This window comes from Phyllobates terribilis, unplaced genomic scaffold, assembly GCF_046119375.1.
Source record: "Phyllobates terribilis strain yellow unplaced genomic scaffold, ASM4611937v1 Scaffold_4__5_contigs__length_816908805, whole genome shotgun sequence".
Classification (NCBI taxonomy): Eukaryota; Metazoa; Chordata; class Amphibia; order Anura; family Dendrobatidae; genus Phyllobates; species Phyllobates terribilis.
Window position 1 is genome coordinate 402,964,650 of NW_027362764.1, and position 26,388 is coordinate 402,991,037.

General features: G+C 43.5%; 1 protein-coding gene across 3 annotated transcripts in view; it reads left to right on the forward strand.

The window, feature by feature from the left end:
* LOC141265441 (NFX1-type zinc finger-containing protein 1-like) overlaps positions 1-14,524 on the forward strand; it is a 325,904-nt gene extending 311,380 nt beyond the window's left edge. For all 3 annotated transcript variants that reach the window (XM_073678552.1, XM_073678553.1, XM_073678551.1), the window contains one exon: positions 10,067-14,524. In XM_073678552.1, the coding sequence (XP_073534653.1) occupies positions 10,067-12,319 (2,253 nt within the window). In that variant the 3' untranslated portion in view covers positions 12,320-14,524. The remainder of the gene's footprint in view (positions 1-10,066) is intronic.
* The last annotated feature ends 11,864 nt before the right edge of the window (positions 14,525-26,388 follow it).

Consider the following 26,388-nt stretch of genomic DNA (forward strand, 5'->3'; position numbering starts at 1 on the left):
TTTAATACTGTGAAAGCTGGGAGACTCTCAGCAGACAAAAACTGGTGAAATCAAGGCTCATTTGCAGCTCTCCATCCAAGAAATATTTCCCTGTGGGGGAAATGATGGATTATTAAATAAGAGTAAGGGGGCTGTATGGTCGAGATAGGATATTCTTTTGACTCAATTAGCTCCAGGTTGTCAAAATGGCCTTGAGAAAGCCGTAAGGGTCAATTTTCAATTTGGCTATAGACTATACACCGGGGAGATACCTAAGAGGCAAGGAAACATTCTCCTGTTCAAGCAGAACCCATTGTTTGATTGGCATCATCATACCAAGGTAAACAGGTAAATTGAGATGGAAGCTCTATGATACTGACGCAGGTCTGGAAGGCTAACACACCCTAAGGCTGCGTGCCCACTATGCGTTTTTCAAGCGTTTTTGCCGCAGAATTTCCGCAGCGAAAATGCTTAAAAAAAGCTTAGTAATATGTGCCCCATGGTCCCCAATGATAATCCGCATGTGCTGTGCACATGCTGCGGAAATTTCCGCTGCAGATTATCATTGCAGAAAAATCCGCAGCATGTCCATTATTTTTGCGTAAACGTGGCGTAATTGCCGCCATTGACTTGCATTGAATCGCATAATATCCGCTTGACTACATGTACACATGCTCATGTACACATGCGGATATTAAGCGATTCAATGTGCGGATGGTACCCGGGTCTGGAGAAGAGGAGACTCTCATCCAGACCCGTGTACCATAGTACCTGTTAAAAAAAAAAGAATTTAAAATAAAAAAAAAACATTATACTCACCTTCTGATGGCCCGCGGTCTTCTCTCCGGTGCGTCCTGGCTCCCCGGTGGCTCGCGATGGTGTAAAAGGACCTTCCATGACGTCATTTAGTCATGTGACAGGTCACGCGACCGCCGACGTCAGCGACCTGTCACATGACTAAATGACGTCATGGAAGGTCCTTTTACACCACCGCGGGCCGCCCAAGACACCGGATGCAGCGGAGAAGAAGACCAGGGGCCAACAGAAGGTGAGTATAATGTTTTTTTTTTTATTTTTTACCATTTTTATTTTTTGTTTAACTATTAACTTGGTCACATTATATAAATCCATGCCAGTTGCATGGATTTATATAGTTTGACCAAGTTGTCAAGCACTTTTCCAAGTGATGCTAAAATCGCTTGGAAAAGCGCTTGATAACCCGCATGCAAAAACGTTTGACAAACACTTCTACCTGGCAGGAAAAACGCATGTAAAATCTGCATGCGTTTTTCCTGCCAGGGAGATGCAGAAAAAATCAGCACCATTTCTGCATCGTGGGCACTTAGCCTAAGTGTAGTATTATGTGAGAGAGTGTGCATAACAATTCTTGGTCATGCTCTTCACCATACAAATTTAGTGATCACTGAATGAAGAATGCAAAGAAGGAGTTTGGAGGAATTGTTGTGACTACTTGAAACATATAAAGAAACCATGGCGCAATGTCCATTTTGAGAGCATTCATCCTTACAAACCACAGCAGATGCCTGCTACTTATTTTTGTGGGATAAGTTTTATGTTTTAATAACACCATTTTGGGGTGTAAATAACACTTTTTTTAAGATTCTTTTTGGTTAAGGAATGGAGAAAAATAGCAATGTCTATATTGTTTGTTTAGGTTTCATTTTTACATTGTCCATTGACATAGTAGCTTGCTCAATACAATTACAGCACTGCCAAATTGGTATAATTTTTATCTTCTACAATTCTTACACAATTTACACCTTTCTTAGAAAAATATCATGATTCTATTTTGCTAGATTGAGAGCCATACATTTTTATTTTTCTGTGTAGGGAGCTTGATTTTTGCAGGAAGAGCTCACGTTTTAATCTGTACCATTTTGGATTATGCAAGAATTTTTAATTTAATTTTTTTTCTTTTCTGCTTTTTGTGAGATGAGATAAATAAAAGTCAACAATTGTGGAATTTTTTTTGTATTTATTGTAGCGGTTTGGTACTCACTCAGCCGCGGTTCAGGTACGAACAGGAAACGCTTTCATAAAAATGTTCATGCAGGTTTATTCGGACTTCAGAAACCACTTAGCATAGGCAAACAAAAAGACAGCCTTTTCCGGCACAAAGGGAAAACACAAAGCAAAATGTCCATGCAATGGACCTATCTCCCGTTAAGGACCTGTCTGGTGGCCATGCAAAATCCCCCCCCCCCCCCTTTTCCACAAAGCCGGGGGGCTTGGCACCTTCCTCTAGCAAACAGTGGACTATTGACAGTGCGTCAGCATTGCAATACAGTTTCCCAGGTCTATGCTCTACATAGAAGCGGAAATCCTGAAGGGTAGGAACCACCTGGTCACTCAGGCATTGTTCCCCTTATTCTCACGCATCCATCTGAGTGGGGCATGGTCTGACACCAGCCTGAACTTCCTGCCTAAGAGGTAGTATTTCAGAGTTTCCAACGCCCACTTGATGGCCAAACATTCCTTCTCCACTATGGAGTAATTATTTTCAAATACATTATGGGGTGCTCTTCCCCGTTAATCTCTTGTGACAGGACCACAAGAGAGAAATCTGGTGCCACCAACACTGGTTGTTTACACAGGGCTTGCGTGAGTTCCTGGAAGGCCGTCTCACCTTCTGGAGACCGCTTAGCCATAGCCAATCTTGTCCCTTTAAGGAGGTCTGTCAAAGGGGCGGCTGTCATGGAAAAGTTAAGTATGAACTGGCGGTGGTAGCCCACGATGCCCAGGAACGGTCTGACCTGCTTTTTTGAGAGAGGTTGTGGCCACCCCCAGATCGCGTTGACTTTATTTATTTAAGGCTTTATTACGCCTCTGCCTACGACATAGCCCAAGTATTTGGCTTCCTCCATGCCCATGGCACATTTCTTTGGGTTTATGGAAAACCCCGCCTTCCGTAGAGCATCAAGTATCGCCTGGACTTTGCTCAGATGGCTTCCCCAATCCTGACTTTAGATCACGATGTCATCCAGGTAGGCAACTGCGTACTTCTTGTGAGGAGCTAGGATCCGGTCCATGGCTCTCTGGAAGGTGGCTGGTGTGCCTTGTAACCCAAACAGCATCCTTGTGTACCGGAAGCATCCATCTGGCGTTGAGAAGGAATTCTTCTCCTTGGCATCTTGGGACATAGGAATTTGCCAATACCCTTTTGTGAGGTCAATGGTGGTAATGTACCTGGCCCTTCCTAACCTTTCAATCAGTTCGTCTACCCCGGGCATTGGGTATGTGTCGAACTTTGAGACCTCGTTGAGTTTCCTATAATCATTCCAAAACCGCCATTCTCCATCTGGTTTCGGCACCAAGACTATGGGACTGGACCAGCCACTCTTGGACTCCTCAATGATTCCCAGGCTCAGCATCCGCTTCACTTCCTTCGAGATCACCTCTTGGCGGGCTTCTGGAATCCGATATGGCTTCATGTTTACTCAGACATGAGGCTCCGTAAGAACCTCATGCTCTATGATTTGGGTACAACCTGGTAATTCAGAGAACAAATCTCTGTTCCGATGTAGCAACTCTCGGCACTGTTGCTTCTGGGCACGTAACAGTGACTCTGCCACCTTGACTTCCTCCACATCGGCTTCAGTCTTCGCCACCAAACCCGGAGCTTCCACGGGCTCCCTATCTCACCAAGGCTTAATCAGGTTGACGTGGTACACCTGGTAGGACTTCCTTCTCCCTGGTTGGTGGACTCTATAGTTGACATTGCCAACCTTTTCGACTACTTCATAGGGGCCCTGCCACTTGGCGAGGAATTTGTTCTCCACCGTAGGTACCAGTACCAGTACCCGATCCCCAGGGTTGACGTGTCTCACCCTCGCCGATCTATTGTACACCCTCGACTGTGCCTCTTGTGCTTTGAGGAGGTGTTGTTTTACAATGGGCATCACCTCAGCAATCCTCTCTTGCATCTTGGCCACATGTTTGATTATACTCCTGTAGGGTGTAGACTCCGCCTCCCAGGTCTCCTTCACTACACTACTCCAGGAGTCCGCAGGGGTGTCGGCCATTTAACAGCTCAAACAGGGAGAATCCAGTAGAGGCCTGTGGGGCTTCTCTAATGGAAAACAGAAGGTACGGTAGTAGACAGTCCTAGTCCCGGCCATCTTTCTCTACGACCTTCTTCAACATTGCCTTCAAGGTTTTATTAAACCTCTCCACCAAGCCGTCTGTCTGTGGCTGGTAGACTGAGGTCCTGAGTTGTGTGATTTGCAGGGTTTTGCACAACTCCCTCATCACCCTTGACATAAATGGGGTCCCTTGGTCCGTTAGGATCTCATTAGGCAACCCCGTTCTCGAAAAGATGTGGACTAGCTCCCGGGCTATGCACTTTTCAGAGGAGTTTCCTGGTGGTACAGCCTCCGGGTACCGGGTAGCGTAGTCCAGTACCACCAGGATATACTGATGTCCTCTGGCGTACTTGACCCGGAGCCCCACTAGATTTATGGTGATGCGATCAAATGGGACCTCAATGATGGGTAGTGGCAATTAGGGGCTATGGAAGTGAGCCACAGGGGAAGTCAGCTGACAAGTGGGACAGGACCTACAATAATTCATGATCTCTCGGTGACAACCGGGCCAGTAGAACCTCTGGAAGATCCTTTCCTGGGTTGTTTCTACCCCCAGATGCCCACCTAAGATGTGTATGGGCCATATCTAACACCTTGCGTCTATACGGCCCTGGCACTAGTAACTGCTCGATAACCTCCCCTCTGAGCTTGGTGACCCGATATAGCAACTCCCCATTCACAGCAAAGTACGGATATAGGGTGTCAGCCCCCGAGCAACACCATTCAGAACAGTGACATTATCAAATGCCCCTTTTAGAGTTAAGTCCCTGAGTTGGGTGGTTCCAAAGTTTCCCCCAGACACCTCCAGCTCAGGGATATTGGCCTCCGGGGATGCTGCCTCATCCTCATCCCCAACAAGCACACAAAAAGGAAACCCGTCGGCGGTGGCCTGCAATGAGGTTTCTTCAGGAGCGACCTGGTTGTTGTCCAGACAACCCGGCTTCCTCCCTTTCTCCTACAAGTCCCAAAACAAGGCAAAGTCCCGCCCTATTATCACCGGATGCAAAAGGTCTTTGACTACGCCCACCTCGTGGGACTCGGCGCCACAGTTTGAGTTTATGACCACTCGGGCCACAGGGTAGTCCTTAGCATCCCCATGGATACAACAGATACCTACCTTCTTCCCCGGAATCAGCCGATGAGGAATTGTGGCCCTCAGTAGAGTTACCAAACTACCCGAGTCTAACAGAGCAGTTATTTGCACTCCATTCACCGACATGAGGCAAGCCTGCGGTCCCTCGTCTGACTGATGAACAGCACTACAGGCAGGATAAGCAAAGTACGAACAGTGACGTCCTGTGCTGCAGTCCATTGGCTCGTTGGTCATGGGGCAATGGGCGGCTATGTGGCTATGTGACCTGGGGTATGACATCTCCAACATACTATGTTATGGGACGGAACCTGGGGCAGCAACTCAGACCTCTCCTGGGCGCTAGGACGCCCCCCAGACGTGTCTCTAGTTTCCTTCTTTTGGGTGTCTGCCCGCTTTTGGGATCCCCAGTATGGAGACACTATGACCCCTGGCTTCCCCAATGAACTCTCTACCACCTGGTACCATTCCACCAATCCCACCAGGTCATCAGCATTACAGGGATCTCCCTGGGCAACCCAGGCTTGCACCAACCTCGGAGGGGAGTGGATGAACCTGTCCATAATGACCCTCTCCACCATCTGTGCTGGAGAGAAAGACTTAGGTTTCAACAACTTTTGGACCAGGTGTAGGAGGTCGAACATTTGGGACCGGGGAGGTTTATCACTGCAATAGGCCCAGTGGTGCACCCGTTGTGCCCTGACCATCAGAGTCACACCCAAGCGTGCCAATATCTCCGTTTTTAACTTGGAGTACTCTTTTGCGTCCTGCAAGGCCAAGTCATAATAGGCTCTCTGCGGCTCGCCTGTTAAATATGGCGCCAGAACCTCCACCCACTGCTCCAGAGGAAATTTCTCCCTCTCTGCCACCCTCTCAAAGACTGTCAGGAGCGCCTCAACGTCATCACCCGGGGTCTTCTTTTGTAAGGCTCTTCTTACCGTCTTCCTCACGAGAGAGTCATCACCTGGAGTTGGGGGAGGAGCGGTTGCCCTGCCATCGATCACCTCAGCTAGGAGCGCCATCTGCTGCTTGTGCTGTATCTGCTGCATCTGTTGCTGCTGTTGCCACTGCTGTTGATGCTGCTGGAGGTTAGCCTGCACCAGTTGCTTTATCAGGTCCTCCATGCTGCCGGACATCCCTTGCTGGCTGGCGGCCTTCACCCTAGAAATAAACGGTTTCCTGTAGCGGTCACACTTCCCCTTGGGATTCGTGTCCGCATTCTCCACCAGTTGTAGGGGTTTGGTACTCACTCGACCGCGGTTCAGGTAGGAACAGGAAACGTTTCCATACAAATATTCAGACAGGTTTATTCGGACTACATAAACCGCTTAGCATAGGCAAACAAAAAGACAGGGAAAAAAACCCTTTTTTTCCTGTTTTAGAGGCTCTTAACTATTTTATGGGGTGTCTAATTGTTTTTGTAATAAAAAATTTTCTTGATGTAACATATTTATGAAGTATTTGATCTCTTTATTTATTCATTAAATTTAATGAGGAATGAGAATTAGTATAAGTGATATTGGTTATCCTCATTTTTTTGCTTGTATATGTATATTACATCTGTGATGAATCCTAGTATCCTATTTTGCTTATAAACAAAAAGACAGCCTTTTCCAGCACAAAGGGAAAACACAAATCAAAATGTCCATGCAATGGTGCGGGTTCACCCGCTACAGGTCAGTGCCAAGTTCTCAAGGCCTTAGCACAAACCAACACACTGGAGATCCACACGTCTCCAGACACAGACACCAAATGAGACACTTGGCCTCCAATTTATTTACAATAAACCACGCCCCGGGGTGGGGATATGTGAGCAACCACGCTCACCCATCTCTTATGACTGCTCATAAAAAAAGGGCCTGATATGCCCTATTAACCCTCTCAGCACTATACATGCTGGAGCATACTTTTCCTGTTTCACATCACTGAAGCTACCAACCTTGGTGATACTTATCTCCCGTTACGGACCTGTCCGGCGGCCATCTTACATTATTTATTTTCGATATTCACCATGTGGTATAAGCGACATGGAAACTTTATTCTATGGGTCAGTATAGCTGCAGTGATACCAAATTTAGATATTTTGGCCCTGATTCACCAAACAGCTTTTACCAAATTTCCAGTGTAAACATGTTGATATGTCACAACTCAGGATTGTGAAAGAAATTTGCAATTTTGGCAATTTCATACCAGTTTTTCTTTACTCCACCACAATGGGAAGTGCAAGGGCATGACGCCAAGCTATGGCATACCTTACACCAGAAATCTTGCTCCATTTCGTGACTGGAGTAAAACTAGTGGCTAGGCGCATACCACTTTTCAGATGCTCAGGATTCATCAACAGAGGCTTGACATCTAATTCATGAGGAGCTGTGGCGTACCTTATTCCAGAAATTTTGCTACTGTCCCTGACTCGAGTAAAATTAGTGGCAAAGTGCACGGAGGCGCACGCCACATTTCAGATGCGCCTGATTCATTAAGAGGTCAGTGCCTCTTAATGAATCAGGAGAGTCTGATTCCAGCATGCTCCCTGGTCAAGACTGGCATTGTTCATGATGGTCTTGCTGAATCAGAGTTTTTATGTTTGACTACTTTGGCATACAGGAAAAATATATCTTTCTACCATGTTAGCCAGCAGATAAGTACAGTTGGGAAAATAAGTATTTGATACACTGCCGATTTTGCAAATTTTCACATTTTTACAAAGAATGGAGAGGTCTGTCATTTTTATCATAGGTACACTTCAACTGTGAGAGACAGAATCTTAAAAAAAATCTAGAAAATCACATTTTATGATTTTTACATAAATAATTTTCATTTTATTGCATGAAATAAGCATTTGATACTATAGAAAACCAGAACTTAATATTTGGTACAGAAACCTTTGTTTGCAATTACAGAGGTCAGACGATTCCTATAGTTCTTTGCCAAGTTTGCACACACTACAGCAGGGATTTTGGCCCACTCCCCCATACAGATCTTCTCCACATCTTTTCAGGTTTCGTGGCTGTTGCTGGGCAACATTGAATTTTAGCTCCAAAGATTTTCTATTGGGTTTAGGACTGGATACTGGCTAGGCCACTCCACGACCTTGAAATGCTTCTTACGGAGCCACTCCTTAGTTGCCCTGGCAGTATGTTTCAGGTCATTGTCATGCTGGAAAACACATGACCTATCTTTAATGCTATTACTGAGGGAAGGAGGTTGTTGGCAAAAATCTCACGCTACATGAACCCATCTATCCTCCCTTCAATACGGTTCAGTCATACTGTTCCCTTTGTAGAAAAGCACCCCCAAAGTATGATGTTTCCCCCACCATGCTTCACGGTTGGGACAGTGTTATTGGGGTTGTACTAATCCTTCTTCTTCCTCTAAACACAGCGAGTGGAGTTGATACCAAAATGTTCTATTTTGGTTTCATCTGACCACATGACCTTCTACCATGCTTCCTCTGGATCATCCAGATGACTATTGGCAAACTTCACACAGGCCTGGACATGTGCTGGCGTGAGCAGGGGGACCTTGCGTGCCCTGTAGGATTTTAATCTATGACGGCGTAGTGTGTTACTAACGGTAATGTTTGAGACTGTGGTCCCAGCTCTCTTCAGGTCATTGGCCAGGTTCTTCTGTGTATTCTGGGCTGATTCCTGACCTTTCTCAGAATCTTCCTCATCCAACGAGGTGAGATCTTGCATGGAGCCCAAGACCGAGGAAGTTTGACAGTCATCTTGTGTGTCTTCCATTATCTAATAATTGCTCCAACAGCTTTTGCCTTTTCAACAAGCTGCTTGCCTTTTGTCCTGTAGCCAATCCCAGCCTTGTGCAGGTCTACAATTTTGTCCCTGCTGTACTTTATTTTTGTTTTTACTTTTAAACATGTTTCTGTGATGTATTCTGTGCTTTATGGGGGGCGGTTTGTTTTTCTTTTACAAATGTTATTGAACTTTTTTCTAAGTTTGTACTTATTGCCACTATGGGACTGGAACATCCAATACTCTGCTGTTTGGTATATTAAACTGAAATACTTGTAGCACTTCTATTGCTCACACTAGCATATAAATCATACAAGTGCAAAAAATCAGATTGTACTCGGACCAATGTTATTCAATGAGGCAGTGCAGATCTGCGTATTTTTATTGAGAAAAAAGTTGCTGCATGCTGCGATTTCACTCCGGAATTGGTACAGTGCGAGAAAAAAAATTGCATGCTATACAGACCATCAGTATGGCATTCGATTTTAAGGGATACATTACAATTCTATAGCATAGGAAACTGTACATGGTCCTGTAAATGATTAATAGCTGCTGATTAAAAAAAACGGATTGTACACAGACAGAACATGGATGACAAGGGAGAAAAAATGTCCCACTCTCCTGGATAAGAATGGGACTGTTTTTTTATACGCTAGTGTGAGCTTACCCTAACACTGATACATAGCCTATTAGACCCTGTCATCTAATTGGAAACTGTAGCTGGCAAACTATTGACGGTGGTTTGTCTCCTGCAGTAACAAAAAAATGTTAGATTTTACATGCTTGATTATTTTTTTCTAGCATGTCACACACATTAGATTGACATCTGCATAATGTCTTATTAACTGTGTTGTATATGTTTTTACAATTACCCAATACTTCTTTGTGAAAGTATTAAATAATTGTATAGAACTATGTAGAATCAATCCATCGTATAGAATTTATTTTTGGTATAGGTTTTTAATGAAGCTATTGAAATTTACAGTACATACTGATAAAATAGTATTGATAGAAAGGGTTAGGAATGCGTGTTTCTCCACAGGTACAGTCTTCATATAACATTGTCACTTTCTTTTGATAAAATAAATGTAATATAACACGTACGTCATTATAATCTGTTCCTCTCTAATTTTATCTACTAGGGTGTTTGTCACAGCCTCTTCTTTGTGGACCACAACCACCTTGAGGAACATATTAAGGAAGGCAAGAGTCATCAGAATGTCCATGAAGCTGCTTTTGTGAAGTCACTCTGCTTCTATTTCATACAACAAGGCTACTCTCCATCCCAGATAACAATACTCACTACTTATTCTGGACAGCTTCATTGTTTGCAGAAAATGATGCCCAAAGCTCAGTTTGAGGGTGTCAGGGTATGTGTGGTTGATAAATACCAAGGAGAGGAAAATGATATTATCATCCTCTCACTGGTAAGAAGTAACTTGGTTGGCAATGTTGGTTTTCTTAAAATCCCAAACCGGGTATGTGTTGCTTTATCAAGAGCCAAGAAAGGATTATTTTGTATAGGGAATATGGAATTATTAACCAAAGTTCCCCTTTGGAGTGCAATTAATGATGTATTACAAGAAAATGGTCTTATTGGTAAAGAGTTAAAGCTCCAATGTGTCAACCATCCTGATACAGTAACTTGTGTATCTAAATCTTCAGATTTTGCTGATGTTCCTGAGGGTGGATGCAAGATTCCTTGCCAATTCACATTAAACTGTGGCCATGTTTGTCCTCTTTTGTGTCACCCTTATGATCAGCAACATGAAAATGTTGTATGCAGAATACCTTGTCCAAAACTCTGTGAAAATGGACACAAGTGCAGAAAGTTGTGCTGTGACCCTTGTAAATGTGAAGAGATTGTGCAAAAAGAGATTCCCTTATGTGGACACATTCAGGATGTTCCATGTTCAATGGATCCAGAAGAATTCTGTTGCAAAGAGCCATGCATTAAGATATTACAGTGTGGTCACAAGTGTGTCCGATTATGTGGTCAAATCTGCAAATGTCCCGAAAAGGTAACAGTTACACTGGAATGTGGTCACACTGTTAAAACATTGTGTTTCATGAAGATAGAAGCTGAGTTGGCTGGCACCACATTAAAATGTCATGTGAAATGTGAAGAAAAATTAGATTGTGGACACAACTGCCCTGGAAATTGCAACAGCTGCGATACACGAGGCTTTCACTTAACATGTGGAAATGCTTGCGGCATTCCACTTTACTGTTCACATAAGTGTGAAGAAAAATGTAACTTTACGTGCTTTTGTAACCGTTCTTGTGAAAATTCATGTTTTCATGGAAAATGCTTTCAGAAATGCAGTGAACCCTGTGCTCCTTGCACAAAGCCTTGTGGGTGGAAGTGCAAACATAAAATGTGTTCAAAACTGTGTTGGGAGCCTTGTGACAGAGAGGCATGTGATGAACCTTGCAGGAAAAAACTTAAATGTGGTCACCCATGCATTGGATTTTGTGGAGAGCCATGCCCCAAGAAATGCAGAGTTTGTGATGCTGATGAAGTTCAAGAATTGATCTTTGGAAATGAAGCACAACCTGATGCCCGCTTTGTTCAACTCATGGACTGTCCTCATTTTTTTGAAGTGAAAAAGTTCTCGGAATGGATGGTTAGCAAAGAGGAAGACCAAATTATTAAACTGAAGTCTTGTCCGAAATGTCTGAAACCCATCAGAAAAAGTTTACGATATGGCAATTTGATCAAGCAAACACTGTCTGATGTGGAGAAAATTAAAGAAAGCATCAGTTACAAATGGATGAATAATTTAGAAATGTTCCTCAGTGAAAATGTCACTGAATTGTGTAACTTTCCACAACTAGATAAGACAGTGCAACAGTTGCAAGAAGGCAACTTAACTCTACGTTCACTGATGTTAGTAGCTGAGAAAGTAACATTCTGGCAAAAACTAGGAGCAATACAAAATAAGGTAAAAAAAAGCCCTAGGATTCTGATCAGAATAGTTAAAGATATTCATATTATTTCTAATGCCATTCATAATGCTACGAATAAGTATGACATTTTGGAAAAGTATTATGACTTATTCCGAATGGCCTTAGAAGTAGAGGCTACATTTATAGAGAAGGACATCCCAAAGCTGGCCATTCTAAAAATAAAATTACTGATCAAAAATATGTATTCAAAAGAACGCACCGTGCATTTGGATGAATTACATGCTCTCCTGCAGAAGTTTCCAATACATATGGATCTCATCAATATAGTAAAGGAAAAAACAGTCATATATGACACAGAGCTGCTGAGGCAACATTTATGGCACAGGTGTGAATCAGGACATATCTCCAATGTAGATGAAAACAAGAGTCTCTGCTGTCTATTGTGTAGTTTCAGTGGTGAAGGTGGAGATGAAGATAAAGATTAGTTCTTTCAAGGAAAAGTTATGCAAGGATACATATCTTCAAAGATTTTTTGTTTCTAAAGAAAATAAACACTGAAAAAAAGCTATATATATATATATATATATATATATATATATATATATACACAGTACATATATATATATATATATTTGTATCTATGCAAAGAAAAAATGAGTCTTATGGGTGTGAATAACATCATATTATGTAACATCTTTATCTAACCTGAAGGTGTTTTGGGGAAAAATATCTAAATGGTGGAGGAAATTAACAATAATAGATATTATGTTATAGTTATATAGTTCATGATCCAAAATATAACTAATCTTGAAGAAACAGTAATTTAAAAAGTTACTCATAAGTATCATAAAATATTGATGCCGTCTTATGATCCACCAATACTAGCCAATATTAGCAAAAGTACCAAAAATGAAGAAAAAATATGGGACATCTGTAAACAGATACAGACCTAAGGTGGTGGAGGAAGACGCAAAGTTAAATAGAGCTGTGAAAATGTGCACCAGTAATACCTACTTGGGTTATGCCTGTACAAACACCATACCTAAAATGCATTACATTGGCACTTGAGTCTCACCTGCACCTGGGCGTGGGTGAGTGACACACCAAGACCATCTCAGCCAAGTGTTCAATTGAACTGTTACAAGTAATGTCAGTAACGCCCATCCCACCCCTTCCAAGTGCATAGTGTGGTAAGACACAGCATGGCAGTGGCCAATCCAATCTAGACTAAATGCATTAGGTTACTTGAAGAAAATATGCTTAAGAAAGACATCTGAGTTATGTTAGAGGTTTACAGCACAGGGAATGACTAAACAGAAATTGGCTTCTTCGTTTAGCTGAGTAAAGTTTTTTTCCCCTCCTGCTTTTACATGCCCATTGAAAACCTGTCAGGCTGAGTGAGAAAATCAGGTATATGTGCTCACAATGCTGCCCTGTCTCTTCTTTATGAAACCTGTGCTATTGTGTGTAGCCTAGGATGGGTTGCTGTCTGAAATAGGTGATGGCGGCTATTTTGACCATATGCAATTATTATCCCCTAATTAAACAAGTCAGTTTTGCTAACTTTGTATTTAGGATTATTTGTAATATTTACATGTATGTTATATTGTAAATTTGCTCAAAGAGCCCTTTTAATATGGTAATTGTACAAACCACCGAGTTTAGATTTAAACTTAAAGGGAACCTGTCACCTCCAAAAAATGTTAATCACCTACAGTTATAGTAGCAATCTGCAGGTAAATAGTGTTTTAATTATGTTTGACTGGTTTACAGGGAGAAAATAAAACTATATTCTCCCTGCTGCCACTTGCTTCTAGCCATCCGGTCTGTGCAGAAAGTTGTAACATTCACCACTCACTACACAGTGAGCACACTGTAATCACTCTCCTTCAACTTGAGTGCTGCACAGCAGGCTGTCAGTCAAGGAGCAGGGGCATGATAACAGCACGTTCACTGTGTAGGGAGTGGTGACTTACAGCCAGGTCACTGCCTCGATGACTGGAAACAAGTTGTTACAGAAATAATATGACTTGATTTTTTTCCCTATAGCCGTGCTTGATTTAAACACTGTTTACCACTATATTTGCAGGTAAATAGCATATTTATAGGTGACAGGCTCCCTTTAATTACTGGTTAAATAGAAATTTCAGTATTGCATATTTAATAGTTTTTTTTAGTACAACATTGGTAGAGCATTGTAACATTTATAATGGAACATTTGTAAGTTCTTCACCTATTTGAGAGTACTTTCTATTGATTGTTTATGTGATTTTAGTAAATACATTTACAGATCTGATGTCAGGAGAAGATGATTAACAAATCGTATCATTGAATATCAATATATTTGTTATTAAACTTAGTTATTACAAAGTATATTAAATAAAAATTAAGTAAATAAAATTAGATGTGTTTGAGAACTTGTATTCATAATAACATTACATTCAATTATATGTTATTATATGGTACTCTACGTCACTCCGTGAGCGAGATGGTGCCCGAGTAGGGGCTCAGTCCATAAAGTATATTTTATTTTTAATTTTGTTTGTTTTTGTCGGTATTATGTTGGTTTTATCTCCTGACATCTTGAGTATGTTCCCTTATTTGTTATATTTTTCTTTTTTCTATGTTCTATACAGTTACATTCTGATGAAGGTCCGGAACCTAGGACCGAAACGTTAATATACTTTGTATTTGAATTGCTACATTAAACTTTCACTAGTTCATTGCATACCCCTGCGTGCCGAGTTCTTCTCTATATATTACATTCAATTAGTTCAGGCAAAGGTCAGACTTTAGTAAGAGTAAAACTGCTGTGATTATCATGATGAGTAATGAGAGTAAGTCTCATGAGTATAACTTCAAAGAGAACCTGTCACATTGAATAACACAATTAACCTACAGACACCCAGCTCTGCACTGATGCAATTCAGAGTCAACTGTCAGTCAGAGTGCTGAGGCGTGCTTACAGCCGCGCCAACGCTCTGAACGGTAACTGTAGCCACGCCGCCACACCTTGATCGCAAAAAGTCTGTGTCTCCCATGAAGAATAAAGTTAATTTTCACCCAGGAGTTGCGCTTTCAGGATGATGGCCGGCACGTTAGTATAAGTGCAATGTGTAGGTGCATATTCACACTGGCCATTAACAAACACAACCTAGGATAAAAACAAAATGAGCAAATACCCTGCAGTAAGTAAAGAGTAATAGTACATGTAAATAGTATGGGGTACTTAGTTGACACTATTTTGAACAAAAAAGCGTAAAAGCCATCCCACCATGACAAGGTGTACCCAATCAGGATAGTCCTATCTCTTGTATTGAACATCTCTATGTGCCAGGAGACCTCAATAGATGGGGCAGAGCCGGACTAAGATCTGACTGCTTAAACACCTGCCCATGGAACTCTACACAGACTAAATGCACATCCTATGCATTAGGGGATAATGCCACAATATCTGGAATACATATAGAGCAGTGTATGCAGTTAAGGAAATAAGTATTTGATCCCTTGCTGTTTTTGTAAGTTTGCCCACTGACAAAGACATGAACACTCTATAATTTTAAGGCTATGTGCCCACGATGCAGAAATGAAGCAGAAAATTTCTGCAGCATTTCTGCATCTCCCTGGCAGAAAAAAACGCATGCAGATTGTGCATGCTTTTTTCCAGCAGAATACATGCGGATCCACATGCGGGTTCACATGCGTTTCCGCATGCAGATTGACAAGCACTTTCCAGGCGATAGCATCACTTGGAAAGTGCTTGACAACTAGGTCACACTGTATAAATCCATGCAAACAGCATGGATTTATACAGTGTGAACCGTAAAAATTAAAACAAATAAAGCTATACTCACCCCCGAGGCCCCGGTGTGTGCAGCAGCGCTCGTTCCTGTCTGGTTCCCGGCTGCCGGCATATCGCGAGACAGAGCGGTGAAGGGCCTGCGGTCACATGACTGTGACGTCACCGCAGGTCCTCAAGCGATGCCAGCATTCAGAGAGAAACAAAGAAAATGACGGCACTTCCACTACAAAAACTAGGTGTGAACAGGTGCTTACTAAGAGCAGCTACCTCCATATATAATGAACAAATAAAGTAGCACACTGTAACACTGAGTATATAGATATGAAATATGAATAGCATAACTGCTGTAAAAAATAGAAATGAAAAATGTTTTGAAAAATTTTTTTAGCGCATGAAATATGAAGTATGGAAAATGAATAGCATTACTGCTGTAAATAAATGAGAAATCTTAGCGCATAAATTGGCCAATTCATGTGTACCTGACAGCCGCGGTAAGGCGTTTCTCGATGTCAGGACCTACCAATGTGAATACCTCTCTAAGAGACCTCCGTCTGCTTATGTGTGGGAAAGACAGATCCTGATGCATTTAAAACCACCTGCGGCATGGGGGTGGGGGTGGAGTGCTCTGTCAACGCTAAATCTAGTAACAAAGAAAATGACGGCACTTCCACTACAAAAACTAGGTGTGAACAGGTGCTTACTAAGAGCAGCTACCTCCATATATAATGAACAAATAAAGTAGCACACTGTAACACTGAGTATATAGATGTGAAGTATGAAATATGAATAGCATAACTGCTGTAAAAAATAGAAATGAAAAATGTTTTGAAAAATTTTTTTAGCGCATGAAATATGAAGTATGGAAAATGAATAGCATTACTGCTGTAAATAAATGAGAAATCTTAGCGCATAAATTGGCAAATTCATGTGTACCTGACAGCCGCGGTAAGGCGTTTCTCGATGTCAGGACCTACCAATGTGAATACCTCTCTAAGAGACCTCCGTCTGCTTATGTGTGGGAAAGACAGATCCTGATGCATTTAAAACCACCTGCGGCATGGGGGTGGAGTGCTCTGTCAATGCTAAATCTAGTAACAAAGAAAATGACGGCACTTCCACTACAAAAACTAGGTGTGAACAGGTGCTTACTAAGAGCAGCTACCTCCATATATAATGAACAAATAAAGTAGCACACTGTAACACTGAGTATATAGATATGAAATATGAATAGCATAACTGCTGTAAAAAATAGAAATGAAAAATGTTTTGAAAAATTTTTTTAGCGCATGAAATATGAAGTATGGAAAATGAATAGCATTACTGCTGTAAATAAATGAGAAATCTTAGCGCATAAATTGGCCAATTCATGTGTACCTGACAGCCGCGGTAAGGCGTTTCTCGATGTCAGGACCTACCAATGTGAATACCTCTCTAAGAGACCTCCGTCTGCTTATGTGTGGGAAAGACAGATCCTGATGCATTTAAAACCACCTGCAGCATGGGGGTGGGGCTGGAGTGCTCTGTCAACGCTAAATCTAGTAACAAAGAAAATGACGGCACTTCCACTACAAAAACTAGGTGTGAACAGGTGCTTACTAAGAGCAGCTACCTCCATATATAATGAACAAATAAAGTAGCACACTGTAACACTGAGTATATAGATGTGAAATATGAATAGCATAACTGCTGTAAAAAATAGAAATGAAAAATGTTTTGAAAAATTTTTTTAGCGCATGAAATATGAAGTATGGAAAATGAATAGCATTACTGCTGTAAATAAATGAGAAATCTTAGCGCATAAATTGGCCAATTCATGTGTACCTGACAGCCGCGGTAAGGCGTTTCTCGATGTCAGGACCTACCAATGTGAATACCTCTCTAAGAGACCTCCGTCTGCTTATGTGTGGGAAAGACAGATCCTGATGCATTTAAAACCACCTGCAGCATGGGGGTGGGGCTGGAGTGCTCTGTCAACGCTAAATCTAGTAACAAAGAAAATGACGGCACTTCCACTACAAAAACTAGGTGTGAACAGGTGCTTACTAAGAGCAGCTACCTCCATATATAATGAACAAATAAAGTAGCACACTGTAACACTGAGTATATAGATGTGAAATATGAATAGCATAACTGCTGTAAAAAATAGAAATGAAAAATGTTTTGAAAATTTTTTTTAGCGCATGAAATATGAAGTATGCATCAGGATCTGTCTTTCCCACACATAAGCAGACGGAGATCTCTTAGAGAGGTATTCACATTGGTAGGTCCTGACATCGAGAAACGCCTTACCGCGGCTGTCAGGTACACAAGAATTGGCCAATTTATGCGCTAAGATTTCTCATTTATTTACAGCAGTAATGCTATTCATTTTCCATACTTCATATTTCATGCGCTAAAAAAAATTTTCAAAACATTTTTCATTTCTATTTTTTACAGCAGTTATGCTATTCATATTTCATATTTCACATCTATATACTCAGTGTTACAGTGTGCTACTTTATTTGTTCATTATATATGGAGGTAGCTGCTCTTAGTAAGCACCTGTTCACACCTAGTTTTTGTAGTGGAAGTGCCGTCATTTTCTTTGTTACTAGATTTAGCGTTGACAGAGCACTCCACCCCCACCCCCATGCCGCAGGTGGTTTTAAATGCATCAGGATCTGTCTTTCCCACACATAAGCAGACGGAGGTCTCTTAGAGAGGTATTCACATTGGTAGGTCCTGACATCGAGAAACGCCTTACCGCGGCTGTCAGGTACACATGAATTGGCCAATTTATGCGCTAAGATTTCTCATTTATTTACAGCAGTAATGCTATTCATTTTCCATACTTCATATTTCATGCGCTAAAAAAATTTTTCAAAACATTTTTCATTTCTAGTTTTTACAGCAGTTATGCTATTCATATTTCATATTTCACATCTATATACTCAGTGTTACAGTGTGCTACTTTATTTGTTCAGCATTCAGAGAGAAGACGCCGGACAGGTGAGTATAAACTTTATTTGTTATTTTATTCTTTTTTTACAGGTACAATGGTACCCAGGTCTGGATGAGAGTCTTCTCTCCTCCAGAACTGGGTACCATCCGCACATAGAGACGCATAGAAGCCGCTTGTAAAAATGTACAGTTGCGGTTTCTGTGCGTCTCAATGCAAGTCAATGGCGGGAGTTCCGCTGCGCTTCCGCAAAATTAAATGACATGCTGCGGATTTTTGTACGCAGCATAAACGCTGCGGAAAAATCCGCAGCATGTGCATAGAACATGCGGAATCCCCTTGGGGACCATGGGGTGCGGATTACCTAGCGTTTTACAAGCGTTTCCGCTGCGGAAATTCCGCAGCATAAACGCTTGAAAAACGCTACGTGGGCACACAGCCTAAGGGTAGGTTAATTTTAACAGTAATGCTATGTGCCAACGATGCGTATTTGAAACAGAAAATTCCTGAGCATTTCTGCATCTCCCTGGCAGAAAAACGCATGCGGTTTTTACATGCGTTTTTCATGCGGATTTTACATGCGTTTTTTTAAGTGTTTTGTAAGTATTTTTGAACAGAAATAAAGATAGGTGAAAAAAAGGAACTTCTGATGTCATTTCCTAGTCCAACCCCTCTTCACCATTTTGCATTTTGCAAGATACAGAATGCCACATGAACATCAGCCCCTGCCTCTCAGCACACCATATATGAACCTTTTGGTGATGACTGCGGTAAATCTCCTGCATTACCACTGCGAGCAGGTAAGATACTTGTAGGTAGATGGTTTATTATGTTTTGTTATTTTTATGTAGTGTGTATTAACCACTTATTCTTTCATAGGAGCGGTCTAGGAGGAGAAGACCGAAAAAGCTGTGGGTGCACCCTATCGTGCAAGAGCGGTCGGACAAGGGGCACTTCAATGTGCTGTATCATGATTTAAGGATGTAAGTTATTATCATATGTGAATAAAGTATATTGTCATCCGTGTGTACCTAATTTTTTTTTTTAATGAATTGTTATCATATGGTAAAAAATTATGTTGTAATCCGTATGAACCTAATTATTTTTTTTTACAGATAACCTGTAAAATTCCAGCAATTTTGTCGTCCATTGCTGCGTTTGATCGGCTGCTGAGTCTTCTTTCTCCCGACCTGGACTACAGAGACACCATAATGAGAAGGGCCATCTCTGCTGAGGAAAGGCTGCTCATCACGTTGCGGTAAGTTATATGAAAATTTCCATATATGTATTTTATTGCTACTGTTTTTTATTTTTTTTATTAATGTAATTTACATATGCTGCCACAGCCCCACTATCAGTATTTTGTCAGTATTCGGTCAGTATTTTTTCTGTGGTGTTGGAGACAAAACCACGTGAGGAACAATCAGAGAAAGTTATAAAATAGAAACAAGTCACTGATTCTGCATTTATCACCCACTCCTGGTTTTGACTCACACTCCTGAAGAAAAATACTGACCAAATACTGGCCGAATACTGACTGTATGGCAGGTTTCACACGTACAGATATCTCGAGTACCGTAAAAAAAATGGTAACGGAGATATCCGTGCTCCATGTTCCCGTGTGTGTGTTTTCCGTGTGGCAGTCATGTGCGTCATGCGTGCTGCACATGTATCAGACGGACGGACTCCTGGGAATCAGCACTACAATTATCGCTGTTCCCAGGAGTCGGTTCTCAACGTTTCCCTCATCATGGTTCCCTGCCGGCGCTTTGATCAGCACCAGCAGGGACCATGATGAGGGGGTTAGTAGTGTACTCTGTGTCCCCACCTGTAAAATTAAGACTAAAATAATAAAATTCATAGACTCACCTCTCCTAGGTGTCCCCCCCTGTCCTCCATGCGACCGCTGCTGCTGAGGAGCCGGGGAGAATGAGCCGCTCCGGAGCTGCAGCTCAGGAGTGGTGTCCTGTCACTCACTGAGCGTGTTTTCGGAACCTCTCATTCTCGGCAGCAGCGGTCGCATGGAGGACAGCGGGGGACACCTAGGAGAGGTGAGTCTATGAATTTTATTATTTTATTCTTAATTTTACAGGTGGGGACACTGAGAGTACACTACTACTACCCACATTATGGTTCCTGATTGTGCGGATCCCAGTGCCGGCAGGGAACCAGGATGAGGTCAGCGGTCAGCACCGGCACCTGGGAGCAGTGACATTCCCAAGCGCCGGTACGTCTCTCACGGATGACACACACGGATGTCATCCGTGTGGTACGTTTTGCAGACTGTGTGTCCGCCAAAAACTGACTTGTGTCCGTGTGGAGCTCACAGACACACGGTACGCAAAAACACACTGAGGTGTACACAGACCCATTCATTTAAATGGGTCTGCGTGTGTCTTTGTCTCATGTGCATGTGGAAAGTGTCACCACTTATATCGGAGACACTGACGTGTGAAAGAGCCCTAAAGATATGCGCTTTTGTATTTTAATAATCACATAGGAACATTAATCATGTAATTAGTTGTATTCCTTCTAATATCGTTAAAAAAACTATTTCAGGATTGTCCTACAGGCAATTATCCACTCCTTGATTTTCCAAACTGGGATCAGTAGTTCCACCACCCATGAATGGGCACAAGAGCTCACCCCTGCCTTCAGGTGTAAATCCATTACCTCGGTTTGTATGTAAAGCCCCCGTCTCACATAGCGATATCGCTAGCGATATCGCTGCTGAGTCACGGTTTTGGTGACTCACCAGCGACCTCACCAGCGATGTTGCTGTGTGTGACACTTCGCAACGATCAGGCCCCTGCTGTGAGGTCGCTGATCGTTGCAAAGTGTCCTGGACCATTTTTTGGTCGTTGGCCTCCCGCTGGCCAGCACACATCGCTGTGTGTGACCAGCGGGACCAACGATCTGGCTGGTAACTATGGTAAACATCGGGTTACTAGGGGCACGCGCGCACTTAGTAACCCGCTGTTTACCATGGATACCACTCTGCTACGGTGCGCGGAGGCTCTCGCGCACCGTAGCAGAGTGGTATCCATGGTAAACAGCGGGTTACTAGGGGCACACGCGCACTTAGTAACCCGATGTTTACCATAGTTACCAGCCTGCTCCTGCTTGCAGCAGGCTGGTAACGGGAGCAGGACATCGTGGAACGATTCTTTCCACGATATCGCTGCTCCCCTGATCGCTGGTGAGCCTGCCTGTTTGACAGCTCACCAGCGATGTATTAGCGATGCAGCAACGATCCCTGACACAGGTCGTATCGTTGTCGGGATCGCTGCTGCATCGCTTAGTGTGACGGGGCCCTTAGATTGCCTGTAGTGACGGCTTCTCTGTGTCTAATCTTTCCGTGCACATAAGGTTTCCTGGGGCATTATTGAACAATGGGCCAAGGTCCCTGAGATAAGGTCACTGAATAGAATAGATATGTGTGATGGTGAACTGAAGAGCTAAGAAATGAGGCAAACACAGTTAGAAAATGTCAAACCAAACAAAAACATATTGAGAAAATGGGCCCTCAGTGCTGGAAAAGTATTTAGTAATAAGTGCATAGGTTTTTCCATAGCCAATACTAATAGTGGGGCCTTATATAATGTTGTCTTGTATTCCTTTTTTTACTGCTTTCTAATTATTTGATTTTCCTTTGCATATTTCTGGCCACAGGAGAGAGATATACATCACTGCACCTCCAATTTAGGGTTGGTAAATCCACCATTTCCAGAATTGTGAGGTGCACATGTACTATCATCTGGCAGAAGTTGTAGCCCATCGTGATGCCTTTCCCAACCAAGGAGACTTGGCTGCAGGTCGCAGCAGGTTTTCAAACTGTGGCCAATTTCCCCAACTGCATAGGTGCAGTTGACGGCAGACATGTGAGGGTTCAGCAGCCACCACGATCAGGATCACGCTTCTTTAATTATGAAAAGTATTTTTCTGTGGTCCTGATGGCGGTGGCTGATGCACATTACAAATTTGTTGTCATTGACGTTCGTTCTTATGGCAGTACTGGGAACTCTCGGGTGTTGCGATCATCACAAATTGGGCTGCAAATTCTTCAAGATGGAGGGAGGCTCCCAGGCCCAAGACCTTTGCTGGATTCCACACATCCAGTTCCCTTTGTGATGGTATCAGATGAGGCATTTCCCTTAGTGACCTGCTCTGCTGCGCCCATACCCACGAAGGGGACTGAATGCCCGGCGGAGGATTTTTAATTATCGGCTGAGTCGTGCATACATATATGTGGAATGCACCTTTGGAATCATGTGTCAGTGGAGGATCTTTCAAACTGCCATCCAGTTGGATCCAGAGACTGTTGACACTGTAATTAAGGCATGCTGTGTACTCCACAACTATGCCCGTGAATACAGCACTGAGCTAGATGAGGAGTCACAGCTGTCAGAATTAATTCCAGTGGTCAACATGGCTCCGGAAAGGCAATCCAACTCTAGTGCCAGGGTGCGAGAAACCTTTGCTGACTACTTCATGAGTCCTGAAGGTGCCGTGCAATGGCAACACTCCTATGTCGGTGGTGTGCAGCCTGACCAGCAGAGAAGATCTGACGCCCAATGAAAAAAGAGGTTCAAGAAACTTGTCTCCTTAGAAAAATAGTTTAAAAAACAAAGTTTTTTTTAAAAAATTTGGTTTCATTTTCAATCCTGTCTCCAACAGTTATTGAATTATCGCCTTCTACGTGTTGTTTTATGATCATACGACAACGCATCAGTGATTGTAAGTCTATGACCGCAACAACAAGGGTAGAACGTGGCTATCATACACTTCCTGTACATTGTTACCGCTACCTCTGATTATGCTCATTCAGATGTAGTGGTCACAACATGGCTTTGCATTGCGTCGCACGTCCTGATATTTCAGATACTGAAAACAAAAATCGTACCTGAGATGTCCGTGTTTGTGTGGAACTGTTTTACATACTGTAGCATCGGCGTCTCTGCCCCGTACTAGGCAGAGACGCCGTCCCTCTCACCTCCCCGCTCCTGGCGCGGCATCCTCCTGCGCTTCTCTCCCCGCTGCTTCCGGCACGCGCTCCTTCCCCGGCAGTGTGCTTAGGGCGCGCGCGCTCCCCCTCTCTTAAAGGGACCGCGCGCGCCGTCCTAAGGAGTCCCCGGCCAATTGCCGGAGGACCTCCCATATTTAAGGCACCTCCTCCAAAATGGAGGTGCCCGAGCAATGTTGTTGCAAAGCCTTCACTCTGCTTCAGCCCTCAGGTCCCGTTACCAGTTACCAGCCAGTCAACTGCCAGATTCCTGCTTGTTACCTGCCAGTCACCTGCCGGATTCCTGCCTGTTACCTGCCAGTTACCTGCCAGATTCCTGATTGATACCTGCCTGATATCCGTTTACCTGCTTGCAAGCCTGCGGTCCGACGGTCTGCTTTCCGACACCTGTCAGTCTGTCTATGGACCAGCCTGCCCGCTCACCTGGGAGCGCTCACCTGCTACCTGCCTGCTAGCCTACCTGGAGGCTCCGCCGTCACTTGCCGTGACCACCTGCCTGTCCAGAGACTCTTGCCTGCTCACCTGGGAGCGCTCACCTGCTACCTGCCTGCTAGCCTACCTGGAGGCTTTGCCGTCACTTGCCGTGACCACCTGCCCGTCCAGAGACTCTCGCCCGCTCACCTGGGAGCGCTCACCAGCCACGTGCCTGCTGTCCTTCTACCCAGAGTCTGTCCCTGTCACTTGCCGTGAGTACCCGTCCGTTTACCCAGAGACTGTCCCTGTCACTTGCCGTGACTACCTGCTCCTCTACCCAGAGACTGTCCCTGTCACTTGCCGTGACTACCTGCCCGTCTTCCCTGGGAGCCACCCGCTTCCTTACAAGGACCGCCCCCTTGTATAGTTGCACAGAGGTTCCACCTCCCAGACCCGTTACACATACATGTGCGTTACTACTCACACGTACCGGTGCCTGTGAATCTGCGGCACAATCGCGCACTACCCAAGTACTTGTTGCTGAAGGCATCACTTACCATTGTCACTTGCTTTCTCTATGAGCAGAACTAGCAAGATACAATGTTGAGAGTAGTATTCATCCCATGTTGTCTAAACTGTGTGAAAGTAACTCACAAATGACATAAATTCAAATGGCATGGATAGAGGCGACCACACATGTACAGTAGCAGAGTAATTAACTTGCTAAACGGAGTGGTCCCCTGACGTGCGCTCAGGTCTGGGGCCCACTGTGGTTTTTAAATTTTTTATACCACCAACCAAACACCTAGAAGATTAAATACCTGTACTTGGTTCTAAGTTATCTATTGTACTGGAGAATACATGCCAAGCATATAACCTTGGTAATTCTTTGTAAAAATAAAAACAAATTTTTTGATATAAATATATTTTATGATAAATAACAACGGTAACAACCAACGTAGTAAAATAACTTTGTCATAGTATAAAAACAATATGAACTGTTGACAAACATTGTCAGTAACATTATAAAACTTCAAATGACAAACATTGTCATACACCCTTTTTTTATTTTTAAAATCTTTTGAGCAGCCTGTCAACAGTTTTGGTCCATAAAGTACGGCCAGCATCTGTAGGCACTTTCGGTTTATAGGATATAAAACTAAACACCTTTTATTATAATCATCTACGCCATAATCCAGTTTGATGAATGTCGCTGGTCTTGGTCTGACACCTCCTCCAGACCGGCAGTGGCCGTCCTTCATGTGGATGATGCTTCTTGTATGGCGCACTTTCCACCATCTTCAGCACTGAGAAGCATCATCCACATAAAGGCGGACGGACATGAGAAGCAGAGAGGAGGCGCCGGATCAAGAACAGTGACACACTTCTGCCTGGAGCCTGGTGTAGGTGACTATAATAAAAGGTGTTTTTTTACGCAGTCTTTAAAACTATGAAAAATGGTGGATATAAGGGCCTACAGGTGCAGGTCGTATTTTTAATGGGCCAAAACTGGTGACAGGTGCAATAAAATTTTACTTAAACTGGTGATACTCCAGGTCATACCCATACCCATGGAACATGTCCTGACTGTAGCTGGTATTTGGTGAGGGGCCTGGACGCTGCACAGCTACTCCAGTGGGTGGCGGGCGCCCATACATGTCAGCCGCCTCACTCGCTCCTGGCCGATATGCCGCCACATGACCATGATGCTGTGTGGCAGCTGCTGGTGGTGGTCCACTGGGATGAAAAACATTCAACAGACCATGAATTATGGTCTCTCCAGGGGGCAAAGGCAATGAGCATAGTGTTTGCCACTGCCATATAAATGTTCTGCCTGTCCCGTGGCAATTGTACAAAGGCGCGCTGCAACTGATGAGGCATAGTGGTCGAATTCGTCCTCTTTTGTGGCCCTGTCCATAAGACTCAGGGTGCGAGTCCTGAGGGCTTCAATCACACTACTCGCACCCTCTTGGCCTTTTGATTTTTTGCTTTTAGTTGCGGCCCTTCTTAATGTCACGGGACGAGCAGAGCCAGTGCCCATTTCAGTGGCCCTCCACGCACCGCCAGCTGCTGGACCAGCAGCGTCAGAAGCAGCAGAACACGGCGCGGCATCCGAAGCAGCGGCAGCAGAGGATGTTGTGGGGGCTGAAGCAGCGGCAGCAGAGGATGTTGTGGTGGCCGAAGCAGCAGCAGTCGAAGTGGAAGGACAAGCTGAATGAGAATCCGGAGATGATGTGAAATAAAAAAAAAACTCCGAATCCTCTCCTGGTCCCTGCTGCGTAGTAGCTTCCTCTTCTTCAGCTGGTGCAGGGGCACAAATATTTCCTTCAGTGCCCGTCTGCCTGTCTATCTGCCGTGCCCACCTGCTTGTCTACCC